Source organism: Trachymyrmex septentrionalis, unplaced genomic scaffold (genome assembly GCF_001594115.1).
Source record: "Trachymyrmex septentrionalis isolate Tsep2-gDNA-1 unplaced genomic scaffold, Tsep1.0 scaffold9, whole genome shotgun sequence".
NCBI lineage: Eukaryota > Metazoa > Arthropoda > Insecta > Hymenoptera > Formicidae > Trachymyrmex > Trachymyrmex septentrionalis.
In genome coordinates this window covers 1,727,419-1,745,814 of record NW_017306091.1, presented here as the reverse complement: position 1 = coordinate 1,745,814, position 18,396 = coordinate 1,727,419, and the positions used below count along the sequence as shown (strand labels likewise).

The following is an 18,396-nucleotide window of genomic DNA, read 5'->3' as shown; positions in this document are numbered from 1 at the left end:
ATATATATATATAAAAGGAAAGAAAGTGTGTGAAAGAGAAAGAAAGAGAGAAAGAGAAAGAAACGGATACAGAGGAGAGGAAGAAAGACGGAAAAGAAAGCACCCACCAGCTCCGAGTTTAAATCGGGACTCTGATCCAGGTGGGGAAAAAATGCGACGCATCGCCGGACAGAGGATGGCGGTTCACGTCGTCGCGCGCGATTAATCTCCGTCCTTGGAGGAATGTCGTGGTACGTGCAATGCACCGGTACGTAGACGCGGAAGACGACAGGATTATCGCCGGCCACAGCCATGAAGAAGAAGAACGACAGGTAGTGCGTAATCGGAGCGCGCGATTTTACGCCTACGACGAGTCACCGTAAGCCGAGATTTGGCTAAGGCAGGTGGGCGTGTCGCGGCGAGACAGAAGAGATGATCATAAGGGGATCGATGATCCTGACCCTTTTTCTGGGACTACTGTTGGTGGTGAACCATAATGGCGGCCAGGTCGTCGGCCAGGACGTGGCGGCGACGGCGACGGTGGCAGTGGCCGTGTCTAATGACTACCTTACTTTGCGTAACCTACCTCAAAGGGTCACGCGGTTAGTGCCACGAAGGTCACCAATGTTGCCGCAGGATAATACCGCGGCGATGGGTCTGGCGATGCAGAGTAGAGCGGTTGACACGCGGGTCCAACTCGAGATTAGAGAGGGCGAACCCAAGGGTACCATAGTCGGCACGATACCGGTGAAGCCTGACTTCACTTACAGGTTCAATGAGCCACCTCAGGAATTTGTACTCGATCCAGAGACTGGCAAGATAAGGACGGCCATGGTTCTCGATCGCGAAGCTCTCAGCAGTGATCGGTTTGATTTAGTTGTGCTCTCGAGTCAACCGACCTATCCGATCGAAGTGCGAATTTTGGTTCTTGATATCAACGACAATAATCCAGAATTTCCAGAGCCTAGCATCGCGGTTAGCTTCTCGGAATCGGCTGTCGCCGGTACCAAGCTATTGTTGGACGCTGCGACTGATCGAGATACACCAGAGAACGGTGTGTTGGACGATTATTTTATTGTGGACGGTAATACGGATAACAAGTTTCGTCTGAAAGTTACTGGGAATCCAGGTGAAACGTCATACCTGCACCTCGAGACTACTGGCAAGTTGGACCGTGAACAGGTGGAATTCTATTCGCTCAACATCTGTGCACGCGACCGCGGCCGACCACCGCGACTGGGTTATCTGCTGGTGAACGTGACGGTGTTGGATGTGAATGATAATCCGCCTGTGTTTTCACAGAGCGACTATGTGATAGCGTTGAACGAAAGCGCACCAGTCGGCACCAAGGTGTTGACGGTGCACGCCACCGACAAAGATTCAGAAGACAATTCTAAGCTGACGTATTATCTGCCGGACAATGAGCGCAAGTTCACAATTGATCCAGAAACTGGCATGATCACGACAGCCGAGCCGTTAAAATGTCCTCAACAACATTGCACGGTGGCACGTCCAGGTGGTGGTTGCCCTAAGAGTTGCGTTATCACAGTCTTCGCTCGCGATCACGGTGTGCCTAAGCAAGACGGTCGTACTTACGTGACGGTAAATCTATTAGACGCTAACGATCACGATCCTGTGATCAAATTCAATTACTTTCCACAAAATGCGGGTTTTGCTACCGTCGACGAGAACACCGCCAAGGACTCGATCGTCGCGGCGGTAGCGGTGATCGATGATGACGAGGGTTTGAACGGCGAGACTAGCGTGGAGATACGTGCTGGTAATGAGTTGGGTCACTTTCGGCTCGAGGTTACAGAGAGTTTCGACATCGTGCGAGTCGACGGCCGATTGGACCGTGAGGAGATCCCCAAGTATAATCTCACAGTAGTTGCTACCGATAAGGGCACGCCGCCCAGATCTGCTACGGCCTATCTCGTAATACACGTGAATGACGTCAACGATCACGAGCCGGTGTTTCAACAAAGTGAGTACTCGGCGGTGCTATCGGAATTTGCACCGATTGGCAGTTTCGTCGCTAGTATTTCGGCTACGGACGCGGATTCTGGGCTGAACGCGCGAATTTATTACGAGTTCGGTTCGGGTAATGAGCAGAATTGGTTTGCCATCGATAGTGACACCGGTTTGGTCACCACTGTGGCTACTTTGGACCGTGAAGTACAAGGTAGCATCGAGTTACACGTATCGGCACGAGATGGTGGTCCGAATACTAAATACGCGTCCACGCATCTCAAAATAACGATCCTCGACGAGAACGATGAAGTACCACGCTTTCCCAAAGACGTCATCGAAATCGAGTTGTCGGAGAACACGGCGCCCTATAGTCTAATAGCTACTCTGACAGCTGTTGATAACGATCAAGGTACGAATGGTAGCGTCGCGTACAGCTTTCATTCTAGTGTTTTGCGTGATTATTCCAAGACTTTTGCTCTGGATGCTCTGACCGGACAGTTGACAACCATGACCGCTCTGGACCGAGAAACTATAGCAGAGTACAGACTTCTAGTGATAGCAAAAGATCAAGGTACGCCAGTACAATCTTCGACTGCTACCGTAGTACTGATATTACAGGATGTCAATGATAATTCGCCAATCTTTTATCCTTGGAAATATCTAATGTCCATCTCCAAAGATATTTCAGCAGGTACGACGATAGGTAAAGTGACGGCGACTGACGCGGATGCTCGGGAGAATGCTCAGGTGAAATACACTCTGGAATCCGGCGGCGAGGGTCTCTTCGTGGTGGAGGAGAGAACCGGTGAAATTGTCCTGCAAGGTTCTCTACGGGCTGCACACAAGACTCTTTATGAGTTAATAATCTCAGCGAAGGACATCGACAATCAAGTGGCAGCCAGGAATGCCGTAGTAGAAATTATACGCGAGGAAGATCTGGAGCACCTCGAGTTCGATACTTACAACGGCTATGAGTTTCGCGTTCTTGAAGATCATGGCGATTGCGATTACGTTACATCTGGTAATCGGGAAATTGGCTCGGTACACGTTCCGCAATACGGCAATATGGGTAAAGTGAGCTATGCTATAGTATTTGGTGATCCTAAGGGTAACTTTAGAATTGATGAGAATACTGGCGTCATCAGCACCACTGGCTGCCTGGATCGCGAGCGTGTCGCTTATTACAGTCTGCAACTGTCAGCGCGTACCAATCTCGCGTACGGCCAAACAATCGTTAACATTACAGTGCAGGATGTTAATGACAATCCTCCGAGATTTCCCAGGGGTGAGTGGGGCGACGAGGTTATGCAGGAAAATGCGGCGGTGGGACAGGAAGTGTGCCTTGCCCGGGCCAGAGATCGCGACATCGGCACCAATTCCAGGATTGTTTATTCGTTGACACATAATCCAGACGGACAGTTCAGAGTCGCCGAGAACTCTGGCATTATCTATCTGCATAAACCAATTCGTGCACCGCCTGGTACAACCCTTCAACTAGAAGTGACGGCGACTGATTCCGGCAGACAACCACTGTCCGCTCAGTATCAAGTTCGAGTCACGATTGAAGATGTCAACGATCACACACCAGTTTTCCGATTGAGCAGCTATGAGACTTCACTATCGGAATCCACGCCAGTCAACGAGCGTTTCTTTTCGCTAATAGCTCAAGACGCAGATCTCGGCAACAACGGAAGGATATTATACAGAATTACCGATGGCAATGCGGAGGGCCGCTTCGGCATTTTCCCGGATGGTCAGTTGTATGTGAAAAATGAGCTTGATCGCGAGGAACGAGACTATTACGCGCTCGAGGTTACTGCATCTGATCAGGGTAGCCCATCACGGAGCTCCGTGGTCCCGGTGGTGGTACATGTGATTGATGAGAACGACAACGCACCCGAGTTTACTAATAGCAGTTTCAGTTTTCATCTACGCGAGAACGAGCCGCCTGACACCTTCGTCGGTAAGCTGCTGGCTACTGATCGCGACGTTGGTCGTAACGCTGATCTCATATTTTTGCTCCCGCTCATTCAGAATGATTTCGTGGTCGATCCAAGGAATGGTTTCATCAGATCGGAGCACGTATTCGATCGTGAACTCTTAGTAACCAATACTGGCAGCAACTATATCAATTTGGAAGCCACTGTTATAGACAATGGCATTAATCGCTTGCGTGACCGCGTCAAGGTCACCATATATATCACCGATATTAACGACAATGTCCCACAGTTTCAACGTCTACCTTATCGGGTACAGGTGAGCGAAGGTGCCGCGATTGGTACGCAGTTGCTAAGAGTCTACACGACCGACGCGGACGAGGGCTTGAATGGAGATGTGTTCTATTCGTTGGAGGACGGCAATCAGCATGGCCATTTCATGATAGATGAGGCTACTGGACAGATCTCGCTGATGAAGGAGCTTGATCGTGAAATATCTGATACGTACGTGCTGACTGTTGTGGCACACGATGCTGGTTTGGAGACACGATTGTCATCTAGCGCGACTGTTCATATCGAAGTGCTCGACGAGAACGATAACGTGCCGTTCTTCGTCGACAACAAGTCGAGGATTTCTGTGCTGGAAACTATGCCAATCAACACCGAATTGTTGCGTTTCAAGGCCACCGACAACGATCTTGGATCCAACAGCGAGTTGACATTCGCTATATCGGCCGGTAACAAGAGAGACACGTTCTATATTGATCCGCTGACCGGTATTCTGTATCTGAGAAAGCCACTTGATTACGAAGAGCAGATACGTTACACGCTTAACATCACGTGCAGCGATGGTGGTCACCCACGGCTCAGTTCGATCACCAGCCTAACCGTCGAAGTGATCGACACCAATGACAATCCGCCGGTGTTTCCGAACACGGCAATAGTACGTCAGATACGCGAGGGTATCCTCGTGCGAACACCGATTGTCACCATTACCGCCGAGGATCCAGATTCAGGCGACAACGGAGTGGTCAGTTACTCGATCCTTAGCCAGGAACCGCAGGATCAGGTGCGACGTTTCGGTATCAATCCATCGAGTGGTGTGATCCATACATTGCTTCCAATTGATCGCGAAGAGGTGGATACTTTCAATCTGGTGGTGGTCGCTACCGATCAAGCACAACCACCAAGCGCACGATTGTCTGCCGAGAAACAAGTGATTGTGTTTGTCGAGGATATCAATGACAACGCGCCAATCTTCGTTAGCATGTCGGCAGTAGTGTTACCACCTCTGAACGCTGGCAACTTCAACTATCATCAGACCGAGAATATTCAAGTCATGCAACTGCTAGCTCGCGATCTTGACTCTAGCACCAACGGCCTGGTGACGTACGAATTACTCCGTTCTAGCGTCAACTATTCGAATATGTTCGAGGTTTATCGTAACACCGGTGAGCTCATTATGAAACTTCCGCAATCATTCTCAAAAGGTAGTCTCTTCGAACGAGCTTCCTTCAAATATCAAGTAGGCGTCCGAGCGACGGACGAGGCGGTCCAGGCGGAGCGTCGTTCGTCCGAGACTTACGTGACCTTGATCGTGCCGGGCGAGGACGGCGACGATCAGCCGATTTGGGAGCATCAGGGTCAGATTGAAGGTAACGTTTATGAGAACGAGCCGATCGGCACGAGTATCTTGCGCGTGAGCGCGTGTAGTCGTCAATCCAATATCGAGCTCGAGTATTACGTGACGAACGTGACCGCCGGCGACGGGCCCCAAGTTGATCGGCTATTCGACATCGACACGAAGACCGGTGTGCTGTCCACCGCGGCCCAACTTGATCGTGAGACCGGCGTCCAGTGGTACGAGGTGGAGCTGTACGCCATCGGCATCGGCGGCACCAAGCCCAGTACGACGTCCACCAAAGTAAGTCCGTACCGCTTGGCTTTTTGATTGATCGTCCCGGTGATATTAATGATGCTTCCTTCGTCGGCTCCTGAAAGATATTCGGTGCTTTTTGTGTGCCGTACCACTTCCTTGTCCCGCGCGCGCTCGCCCCGCGTAATGTAATTTCTCGATTGCTGGATAAGACCTCTTCTCGCGAGGCGGGTGAGCGAACGGGTGAGTCAGGATTGTCGTTTGCGGTACGAGATTTCGCGGGGATATTATAATTGCTGAACTGATATTGCGCGAGATGGGTGTGACAATATGATTGGCGCTAAAATCATTGAGATACCTGTTTTATTTTATAGATAATTTTTGTACATTTATTTTCATTCTATAAGCTGTGCAGGTGATGATGTGATTAATTAAAATATACACACACATGTATACATATATATGTGTGGATGGCAATATATGTCTCTTCTTTTTGTGTATATATTGCACTCGAATTTTCCGGAGAAGCAGAAGAAATAAAAATTATCGCAGTTATATTGTAATTATTTTTATTGCTTCTTCGCGAAAGATTCGCATTCAAAAGAATAAAGTATTAATAAATTAATTCTCACTTTTAATGAGAATGCCGCATGGATTCGAGGATATGTATATAAGCTCTCTGAGATTCAGTTTTTCTATTTCATGTACTTTCGTTACCGTTTCAATTAAATGTACAGTAAGCTGATTTGTGAAATACAGACAATAATTTTACGGTTGATGATTAATTATTCAGAAGAGATATTAATGTATCAGACATGGAAGGGAACTTTATTAAATCGGATGTGTATGCGGACACGTGTAATTTCTGAACAAGTTGCTAAAATCCATTTCCTTAAATATTGATATTATTGACGAGAAACATAAGTATTACAATTATCAATTATATATGCCGACTTTTAATATTTATTTAAAAATTCTTTATTTGTTATATAATTTCTTATTTAATTATCTTATAAAAAAAAGTAATAATAATTTATAATTTAATTTTTGAGGTGCAGTTTTCTTTAAGCTCTGATTCGTATAGAAAGAGTAGACAATAGGGAGAAATTTGTGATAACAAAAATAACTAATAAATTTTGATCCATATATCACACTCAAGGATAGAAGTTAATAATTAATAATTACAAGAGCTTTCATATTATTATTGAAAAAATTACAACTTTTGGGAGCGAGATTCATTTCACTGTTAAACCTTATCTCTATTCATCTTTTCTTTTGACACTATTTCCGTGTTCATTAATTTCTGCTTCTCACTCTCGATGACATAATAATTAGAGCGGCAACGTATGTGCGCCGCGTGTCTTTCACCAGACAAGCGATAATTCGACTGACTGAGAATTGTGTTACGTAACAATACTCTTAATGCAATTAAAGACGACGATAGAGTGATACACAGAGAGATAAAAGGAATGAGAGAGAGAGAGAGAGAGAGAGAGAGGGGGGGGGGAAGGGGAGGGGGGGAAGAGAGAGAAAGAGAGAAGTGATGAAGGGAGTAGGGAAAAGAAAAATCTTTGGAGATGAGAAACGATGGATGGAAGGACAACACGCGCACGGGGAAAAGGACGTGCTCCTCTCGATAGCGAGAGAAAGAGGAGGTAGAGAAGGAAGCGAAGAAAGAAGAGAAGGAGTGGACAAGGTGGAGGAAGGGGATCGTGAATACGAACGGTTTACAGCCGGTTCAGTGCTGCATAAATAGGGCTTAGGACCCGGGACGTTTTCTCAAATTACAGGGCGCGTTTCAAATTTATACGAAAGCACCACACCGCGCCACCGTTACCACCGTCGCCGTCTGGTCTCGTTTTATTAGAACGAAGCATATCCTAATTAATTCGAGCTTTTTTACTCTGCAGTTGTACAGGGTGTCTCACAATTTGCAATCTTGTCTTTATAGTGATAGAATTTTAAAGCAATTTGGCTATTCTTTAGTGAAGTTGTCGAGGTATTAATACTTTGAGGGAAGCAGCTGAATGGCAGAACTGTGTATCTCGTTTTTTAAAATAATTTTAATGATAAAAATTAAAATTTTTATTTAACATCTTAAATAATATATTAAAATAAAATTACATTTTTCTCTCAATCTATCAGTTCATCATAGAAATTTATTAAGGTACCTCTTTTATCGTGCATCAATTAAATGATTTTTAACATATTTTGTAATGAATTCTTTATCCTTAAATCTTGAAGAGGGATCTTTGAAACTTTGATTAAATCTTCTCCTTACAACATTTAATTTAAATTTATTGATCTCTATTCTTCTGCTATTTAAATTTTCGCAAATCTGGATTTGGGGGAAGTCGTGGACTTAAGGATTAACCGCAAGCAAAACTATTCTATTCTGTTTTACTTTGTGTAAGGGATTACCTAGAAAATCGGAAATCTTTCGAAATTGATATTCACGTGGTACCGATATTCCATTCGCGCTCCTGCCACATCTTGGGATTGGAGGGCAGAGAAACGGTGGATGGCGAGAGACGAGGAAGAAGAGACGGTTGTAATGTAACGGGAGAGAAAGAGAAAGCGAAAGAGAGAGCGGGAGAGGAATAAACGACAAGATGAACCGCGTGCCAGGAAATCAACTCGGATTCGAGTTCAGGCCTCTCTCTCTCTCTCTCTCTCTCTCTCTCTCTCTCTCTCTCTCTCTCTCCTGGTAGTTCGAAGACTTGAGAAAAACTTGATCTCGGATGAGCGAGCGCAGCCCTTACCTTTGCGCTCGCGCGAGCGCCAGGGCCTTAGGACCGCTGAGAAGCGCACAGTCGGTCCCATCTCTACCCCCGGTGTGCGTCAACGCCGCTTTATTTCTGAAGATCCTTTCCTCTGTCCTTCCCTCTCCTCCCCCCATTTCTTTCAAGCCGCCTACCGTCGCCCTTGGCTTCTCTTCGTCTTCGTCTACACGTTTATATCTCTCTTCTTCTTAAATTTAATCTTTTATTTGGTAATGTTGCTTTCGAGAAACATGATTCTTTTATATTGTACTTCATGTACCACCTTTTGCTATTATGGCGAAGTTCCAATTGATGTTCCTGTCAAGGTAACAAACAAAGAGTTGGTTTCTCTTAGCTCGAAAAAAGTTTGTAGAGGTGAGCTGCAGAAAAATTGAATAAATATAAAGAATTACCAATATTTTCTACGAATTCCCTTTAAATAGGCACCAAAAGTTCCAGTTTGAGATTATATTTTTAACCGCAATTGAAAAGATGTCTTTCAGATTTCGTTCCACTCAAATCAAATCATAAATAAAACAAACTAACACACCTATATATAGCAATTACTGATTTATGAAAATCAATAAAAAATTGAATTTTCGATAAAAACTTTTTTTCTCGAAACATGATATTATTTTAGCAATTTGTATTAATAAAAAACATCTCTTTAATATTACTGATTATTTGTATGAATTATGATTCCAATGCTTCTAAAAACTCGGTCTCAGTATATGTAATAATGTAACAAATAGCATCTCTCTTTCTTCTTCTGTCTCTATTTCTCTTCCTTTCCTCTCGATGTATCTTTTTCTCCTTCCACCTTCATCATTCGCTATGGGATCCACGACTCTTCGGGAATCGCCGACTCTGCAGTTCGGACGTTTTTGTCCCGCTTTCGGGGCTCGTTCTTTTCTGGCCTCGCGCATCGTCCACCGTCTTCGTGGCCTCCTCGGGGCCGTCCAAGGGCCCGGCTCCCTCTCTCGGGCTACTTCTCCCCCGCGCTCTCTTACGGGCCAAAACTGTCCTCTTTTTCGTCGCACGGACGGCATCATCGGGCTTCGTTCACGTCGACAGCTTTTTGTCCGGTCCCCGAAGATCACGGCGGGGTTGTGAAGGCGGCATACGGAGTCATACCGACGAAACACTCAAGCAACGCCCTTTGTCTAACCCTTTGTGCGACGGCATTTCTATCTGCGAAGGCCGCGCTTCCCACGAAGCGTGACTTCAATTATCGCGCAATGGGGTTCGCGTCTGGGTCCAGAGACGTACGGCGAAGTATATATCCCGCGATGCCGCTGCGCCGATGACTTCAACGCACGTGTGTTCAGCGTTCGTGCCTCGAGTCCCCTGTAACGCAATAATTTTCTGCTCACGCTGGATACTCGACTTCGAGATCCATTAAATATATAGGGTGTTCCGGAATTCTACCAGATGTTCTTCTAATCTCTCTCTCTCGCCAATTTAGTAACTATTTTTACCCCTTTGTCTTCATTTTACACGTTTAACCTTGTTGCATCCTTAAAAATAAGTCGCAAATTAAAGTTCCATGAATGGATAAAAAAGCCATTTGAAATGAACTTAAATTCCGTCGAGTATTATATTGTTATTGTTTTTTTCTATCCTAAAGTTATATCGTATATTCTTTTATCTCTCTTCAATATTATTTAAAAATTATTATTATTTAGATATTCTTGTTGAACAAATGAATTGACCAAAGAACCTGCAGTGTGAGACTACCTATGTACGAGGGTTTCCAAAATGTTTACAAAAAGAAAAATAACATCGTTATTTTTTGATAACTTCTTGAAACCGTTAGACAATCACGATGTGTCATATACAGTCATATTAGTTTAGAATCAATTAGGAAGTTAGTTGAAGTCACGACGTGTACTATCGCGCGTTTGTTCTCGCGTTTTGTGCTCGAACGAGAACGTCGACAAGAAGTAAGTGGCACGTCATTTAATTTAAGGAAGTGTCTGCGAAAACGTGATGTTAACGTATGTCACGAAGGTGTGAGATTCGAATTGCTAACCCACACGTCCGTCCTCGCCAGCCACGGGTGGGTTCCGCGCGAAATGTAGGCGTGATACTCATTTTTCCAGCCGATAAATTTATCTACAGACGGGACGGAACGAACGAACATAATGTCGGCGCTAACGTACGCGCGCGAGAGCGGGAGCGTCTAATAATAGCCGGCAATAATTACGTCGACCGTCGTGATTAATAATGCACGGTTAAACACGTTAAACCCCGCAATTAACTCTTTCTATTTCGCGGTCTCGCGCGGCCGTTACGCGATCGCTTCAACGTGTTTGCAGATTATTTGTTATCCGTTCCATTGCGCGAGAGCGATGCGAAGGTATAAACTACCCCTGTGCGACTGTTGTTCATGAAATGACAGTTCATGTCATATGTAAAATGACAGTTCACGTGATTTAAAAGTCTCAATTAAGAATTTCTTCTATATTGAAAGCTGCTGATGGAAACAGAAGCGAGATCGAATTGAGCTCGATTAAATAAAGTTGAGAGAGAGAGGGAGAGAGAGAGAGAGAGAGAGAGAGAGATATTGAGATTAAAATAAAATACAATATATTAAAGTTTTATCGACATGATGTTATATGTCAAGCAAGGAAATTTTTAAATCGGTTTAATGATTCTCGATAATTTTTCTACGCATTCTTCAGCAATGCCTCAATAATATTTTATAAGTGACGCATTTTTCTTTTTATATTTCTCCCTTTTTATTATTAACCTAGTTTTCTTTTACTTTTTTATAGGAACAAAAGATGTATAAAATAAAAAGAGATTTCGATAAACATATTTTGCTAAAGCCAGGTCTTGTTAACATTGTCAGGAAAATTGATCGGTCGCGTTTGTTCGTTATATTTTTTACGATAACTATCTGTCTGTATAACTAACTCTCTGTTTCTCTCCTCTCTCTCTCTCTCTCTCTCTCGATTCACTTTATCACTGTGTATCAATATCGAGATATAATCAGACGTTTGTGGCATGCGACGTTTAACTGGACTCGAAATCTCGCTCGTTAGTTAAATATTACGATCGTCATTTAATATTTCTGTATCCTGATCGCGGATGGAAAAAATCAATCTCTTTCCCTTTCTCTCTTCTCTTTCTTGCTATCATTCGATTATGAACAAGAGATACGGCACGTCTGTTATAAAAAAAAAAAGGAAAGAGGAAAAAAAGAAGCGTTCGCGAATTTGAAATTTCTACTTAATTATTTAGGACGTTTTTACTGGTAATTAATTATACTCAGATATGATCTCATATCTGTATCTGCTCGCGGTCGCGACTTTTCGGTGCCGCCTCTCACGTATTAGCAAACCATCAGCTACTGATTCAACCAGTTGATGTCTCGATCATCCGTCATCTCCACTTTAATTTGAGTACGTGTGACCTTCTCGCGGTATACGATCAAAAAGTAAATGATAAAGCGCACGGTACTGTTGAATCGTCATTTATTATTAATTTCTCGTCAGTGATGGTTTTCAACATCTGCTAGAACAGACATATTTTATTATACTTCTGTCCTTATACCGTGTGATTTTTTGGAAAAGAGGAAGATTTAATTAAAACTTCATTTTCACACTGTTTAAGCGATTTTAAAATCGTTTCACTCTAAATAGGCGTATTTTTGTAAAATTTTTAACAAGTCGGGAATAGCCTTTTCATTTAATGCCGCCAATCAATGAAGCCTTAAATACATCCTAGATGATACTTTTGCTCATATAAAGCTTACGAGAATAAAAATATTTTACTTTTAATAAATATATAGGTATAATGCTAAATTTCATATGTTAAAGTTTCATGAGCGTTATTACATAATAGCTTCAAGTATTCTATGAAGAAGGATGTAAAGAAGGATATTAAGTTAGTAGACTCGCATCCCTGAAACTTCAAGAAATTTAAAAACAGACTTGAGCTCGCCGGTGGTATGATTGTACGACTTCCCGTCTACTTTCGTCGCCAGTATTCTAGTTCTTATCGCCGTTACTTGTTCCGTTGTCGGTCCCGCACAGAGAATAGCAGCGTTCGGTCATCTATCTGTTAATGAACCCACGGCCAGCGGCGGGTTTTATGACGCGGATTACAGAGAAAACGAAGAAATTTCCGATGATACATTTATACAGTGCGCGCACGCTGCGCTCGATCCGACTCACGACGGCTGGGATAAAGAAAGAAACGCGGGAGAGATGGCATCTTTAATGCTACGCTAATCTTCTACTCTTGCTCATCATCATCATCCACCGCCGCCACCACCACCACCGCCGTCGCCCTCTGTCCGTCTGTCCGTCCGTCTCGTCGCGCTGTTGTTCGCCCGCTCGTAATCACAATCGTCATCCCGCTCATTTTTCAACGTCTTCTTTAGAAGGGCACAGCAAGAAAAAGAATCGGGACTGGACTGGCCAGGGAAGGAGAGAAATCGAAGGGCGTGAAGTGTAGCGCGCGTGGAAGCGTGCTTCTCGGCCGCTTATCACCGGAGTGATAAGCCGAATTCGAATTTGTCTCGATTTGCAGAAAACTTTAGGAAATTCGGAACGAGAGATTTGAAAAAAATAAGAAATAAATAATAAATAAATTTTTCAATGTGTGTGTGATGGAATACGTACACGTGTTTAAGAAACAAGTTACAGATTTTATAAATACAAATAAAAACGCAGAACGTTCCATTAATATCGATTCTCATAGAAATTTAATATTAATACTGACCAATTAATCACTTAGGTATGTTCAGTATTAAAAGTACTATAATGTTGTTAACATTACCTTACGTTACTTTTACTACTAAAAATGAACGATTAATTGGCTAGTATTGTATGTTATATGCATGCAGTACTTGTTAATGTAGGCATACATTGGCCATGTCCGGAGCCGCCTTTAGATATACGTGGGAAAATATTCGCGAATGTTCAAATGATATCAGTTGAGCAAATGTAGTCACGGCGACGCGACGCGAGGAACTCGTACATATATAGAAGTTTTTTGCAACATCGCAATGTTCCTGTGTTACTGCCGAAACGTAGTTACTGGAATAATTTGTGTTATGTGCGGGGTACATCGTAGAAAAAAAGACTGGCTGCCTTTTTAGAGAGCGGCGGAGCAGCTATGATACAGCATCGGCAACGGCCTAATACCTCGTGATACCGGACTCGATCGTTGGGGAATGCAGATCTTAACGTCGATAGATTTTTCAAGGCCGACATTTTTGACGGATTCGACGGCCGGGTTTCGCGACGGCGCGTACGGCTGAAATATTATTCCCGCTCCGGGCCGGACCGGATCGGGCCGGGATTGTCGCCGTGGAAGTACTCGCAGCGGGACGCAACAGCGACTTCGAGATTCGTCTATTGAAATCATACGAGGCGTCCGCCACGCCGGGCGCACAAAAAGGACGAAATTCCAGAACCGCATACCGTTTCTCCACGGACCATCGTTCGAGGGAATATCTCCTTGAGATCTTTCGCTCTCTTTCTCTGTCTCCATCTCTGTCTTCCTCTTTTTCTCCCTACCCTTCTCTTTTTCTCCCGCTGGTTCCCTCAAAGGACCACCACTTCTACTGCCACTCAGCTCATCTGAAAACGCGCGGGTACCGCGCGGTACATTGTATTGCCCATAATCTCTACCTGCTTGTTCCTCTCCCTTGGACACTTCGATGCAAACACTCACCCGCGCCTCTCAACCTCTCAAAGGTACAAGCGAGACACCTCACTAATTCGTCGGTGATCTGACGAATCCCACGATTATGGCCGGCGATGGAGAATGCTTTGCCGATTGTGTTACATTTATAAATATCTCTCTCTCTCTCTCTCTCTCTCTCTGTTTTCTTCTGTCATTGGAATATTTATATATTTGCTGCTATACATGTAGTAACTTATAATTTTTCATTAATAACATATGGATACGTATAAAAAAAAAAAAAGAAATAATATATATATAAAAAATGGAAATTATATATAAATACGAAAAACAAAGAAAAATCAGTTTTGCGTTTATTTTGGTGTTGCGATTATTCTACGTGAAAAGAATATACATTTGTCGTTTAAAAGTTTCAACACATTTTCCGTTTATGGAAATTTTGTAATATAAAGAATAAAATATAAATACAGTTTGCATATATTATATTCCTTAATTTTTTGTTACATATTTTCATTAAAATTAAAAACAGAACTTATTTTTTTTTTTAGATATTTTACTTTTCGAAGCCTAATCTTCTTGGATAATTAAAACAAAATTCTTAGCATTCTGTCGATAAGTTTTTCAAGTGTGTGTGTGTGTGTGTGTGTGTGTGTGTGTGTGTGTGTATGTGTGTGTGTGTGTGTGCTTAGTAAAAAACTTGCGTAATTTGATGCTTAAATTTCTGCGAGAATATTATTCACGTAATGTTTTCTTAAATGTTTATTAGTGTCCAACACAAAAATTTGAAATTAATATTTCTTTAATTATCTGATATTTGTTTATTAAAGAAATTTACTCATAATTTTCATTTCTAATTACTTTTTAATTCTCGTATTGAATACTTTCGTAATAAAAAACAAGAGAGTATATCATACTTCCACATAATTTTATATTTTATATATGAAAAATGGAATTGTTAGCAAAAAATTAGGACGTGCTGAAACGCCTGAAACTTTTGAGCGACGAAAGTAGTCTTATGAAAAATGATAGAAAATTACGATGAACGAGAAACTAATATTCTAATAATCTAAATTGTTTCTAGGCTAAGGTAAAAGATATTTAAATGCATATTATATAATTTGTTGACATTTATTACATGTAATGCTACGTTGGATCACGCGTTTCACAAGAACGCTTCGCGTGCTGCAGGTCCCTATTATTCAAATCGCAAACCCGACATGAAATCCAAAGTGCCCATCTGTCACAGTCGTGCGTGCGATATGATAGATATTTGAATATTAATCTCCCCCGTTTTGGAATGCTGTTCCCGCGCGCGAAACTGTCAGATTTGTCAAATCACGTTTGCCCGTTTCTCGCATCTCTCCGCTGGAATTAATTTCCATATTCCGCGCGGCGCGTCGGAGTTCGCCTCTTACGAAATCCTCGCCGGCGTGGAGTAGCGTCTAATTGGTGAGCGCTCTTCTCGCTTCTTCTTTCGCGTAAACAGATTTTTCGATTGCGCTCCTTAAATTCGCGCGGCTCGCAAAAAGCCGTGCTGTCCCTTTTCCTCTTTCGCTCGCGACCACCGCATCGAGAAGATATACGCGCAGTAGAAGAAGCGATATCGGGATAACCGCGAGCAACACAGCTCGGACATGTCGGCTGATTATTGCCAGACGCTAATGAGGGAAGCCGCAGACGTTACGTGCGCACATCCCAAATCGACGAGTAATGCGTGCCTTAATTAATTCGAAAACGGTACCGGCTATGTCACTGCGCCACGATGCCGGATGCTACGTGATCGTTTCCGCCGGTATTCGAGAATATCGCTGTTATCGCGGCGTACGGTATTACAACGTTAATAATTATAATAGGTCCTGTAGTATCCAGTACGATATTTACGTTCGAATTAAGAAAGAAAAATTGGTAATTTTTACTGTGTTAAAAAAATTGGAAAAAGAAAATGCTGAATGAGTCAATGATGGGAAAGGAGAGAGCCAATGTCGCTTCCTTATAGACCGTTTTGTGATTAGCTGTGATATCGCAATGTAATTGGATTAATTTATCAGTTTGTTGGATAAACGACATTGATAGCGTTATTAAAAATCTCTTACTTATTTATCATTTATTGGATATATTATTTATTATTGTATATAAATATAACATATAATAATAGAAGATAATGTTATTTATTTCCTTAAGTAAGCATTATTGCCAGAATAAAATATTAATAAATAAAAATTCTTGCAATATCATGATAATGTCGAGATAATCTCTGATAGAATATCTGATTCAACCAAAATGGAATACATGTTCTTTTTAAAACGCACCTATTTTTTACAGTACGGCGGTAGATAGTTGTGTCTCGAGAGATTTTATTTTTCAGCGAATATGAAAGAATGATTTACGACGTCTGGAGCTACACTTCCAATTCACGAATTTTCGATACAATCTCTTTTTTCGTGACTGCGTCTTTTCGTAGTTAATTCCGTGGCTGTTTCCCTGTATTCATTGTGTTCGTAATTTCTACCTGCTTGTCCATCTCGATCGGAGATTTGATACGAACGCACCCATTATTGTACGGACACAGATTTTGTATCGATGGTCCAGGTATCGGATATTTTCTAACAAGAGGACAGTCCTTAATCCCGGTTTGTACGGTGCTAGATTTCGCAGCTAAAGCCCATTCACTATCGATTTCTACACCTTCAGCGAAAATGTCTTGAGTCAGGACTCGTGCAGTCTTGTGAATGATTGGGTTCATTTTGTGGAAAAGATCATTCAATTGGTATACGTTGAAAAGCTGAAGATTAACCATTCAAGGAAGTTTTAAAGTCTAGAATTTTTAAATCCGAAGTTCAGAGTTTTAAGGTTTCAAATTAACGTTTTAAAATTTGAAACATCCAAAATTCTATGCGACTTTTGGTCACTCAAAATCGATAATTTCTGGAATCCGATAATTTATCCGTTGAAAATTTCAAAGTATTCCTAAGATTAGTGCTCAGAATCGGTAGCTATTTTAAAGGAATGAGGAGCAAATTCGGAGATTCGAAGAATTCTAAATTAAAAAGTGCCGAAAGATCGAAATTTCTGAGGATACGAGGTGACGTCGTTACGAGCCAATTTGGGAATCACTCATTACGCCACTATGACCAGCGAACAAGTTTTTTACGAGCAACCGCCAGATTACAAGGGAATAAGGCGATCTGAAGCGAAACAGTTCTGACTTACATCTGTATCCTTATGTGATTTAAGGAATCGTGGCCGAGTGGTCGGTGGTCGCGTATCGCCGAAAAAGTTCTCGATTACGGACATTATTCAATTAAGAGCTTGTTGTGCTTTTCAAAACGTTATTTGGATGGCGATCTCGCCTTTCCTTTTTCTTCCTGAAAATTCGCAAATGAGTCCTCCGGCGACGAGAGGATACATTTTTGCAGAAACGTTTAACCACGTACATTTGCTGAGCTCCATTTATTTGCGCAAGGAAGTACTTTTTTCCTCTGTACAGCAAAAAATTACGGTAGAGGCTAATAAATGAGTTATTTTTCGAGAAAATGATTCGTACACACTATTAAGTTTATAATGTCGAATTATACTCAACTTGAGTTATTTTTAATCATTTCTACAAATCGCCACTGCTCTTGCACAGTACGTCATTAATTTAATTAAAAGTGTATTAAATTTAATTTTTATTATTTACTAACGTAAGTATTATGTTAATATAGACTTTAAAATTAACCACGGAAATGGATTAATTCACATTTGAAAACACATAGTCAGAAATTAATTGACACTTAATAGAGAATCTTGTCAAACTCTGAACAAAATTAGGTAAAAATTTATACATAATCGTGACTATAACGCCGGAATTAAGAACAGAGTTCCGTAGCGATAAACGGAAACATCGTTCCGATCAATTAATTCACCCTCACGTCCGTTTCAGTTCCAGTTCGTTACAGTTGTCTGTCGTCGTCACATCGTCGCGATTTTGCTAAATCGACTTTAATTACCCCAGCCGGATCGACGGATGGATGAAACGCACCGGTTCGTACGCGATGACAACGATTCCGGGGATGCTCTCTTAAACGGCGCGGTGGAAAGAATGATTCCCCGAAGCCGGTATCTTTTCATAATCAGGCGACCTTCGCATAGTGATCATTCCTGGGAACTATGTCCTCGGTAAAATACTACTTGGCTGGTCCTCCGCTTTTTATCGCAGTTGGCTCAGAAGCGC

General features: G+C 42.4%; 1 protein-coding gene across 1 annotated transcript in view; it reads left to right on the top strand.

Moving 5' to 3' along the window:
* Positions 1-576: 576 nt before the first annotated feature.
* LOC108755641 (cadherin-related tumor suppressor) overlaps positions 577-18,396 on the top strand; it is a 108,669-nt gene continuing 90,849 nt past the window's right edge. The window contains exon 1 of the mRNA XM_018498756.1: positions 577-5,811. Within this exon, the coding sequence (XP_018354258.1) occupies positions 604-5,811 (5,208 nt within the window). The 5' untranslated portion in view covers positions 577-603. The remainder of the gene's footprint in view (positions 5,812-18,396) is intronic.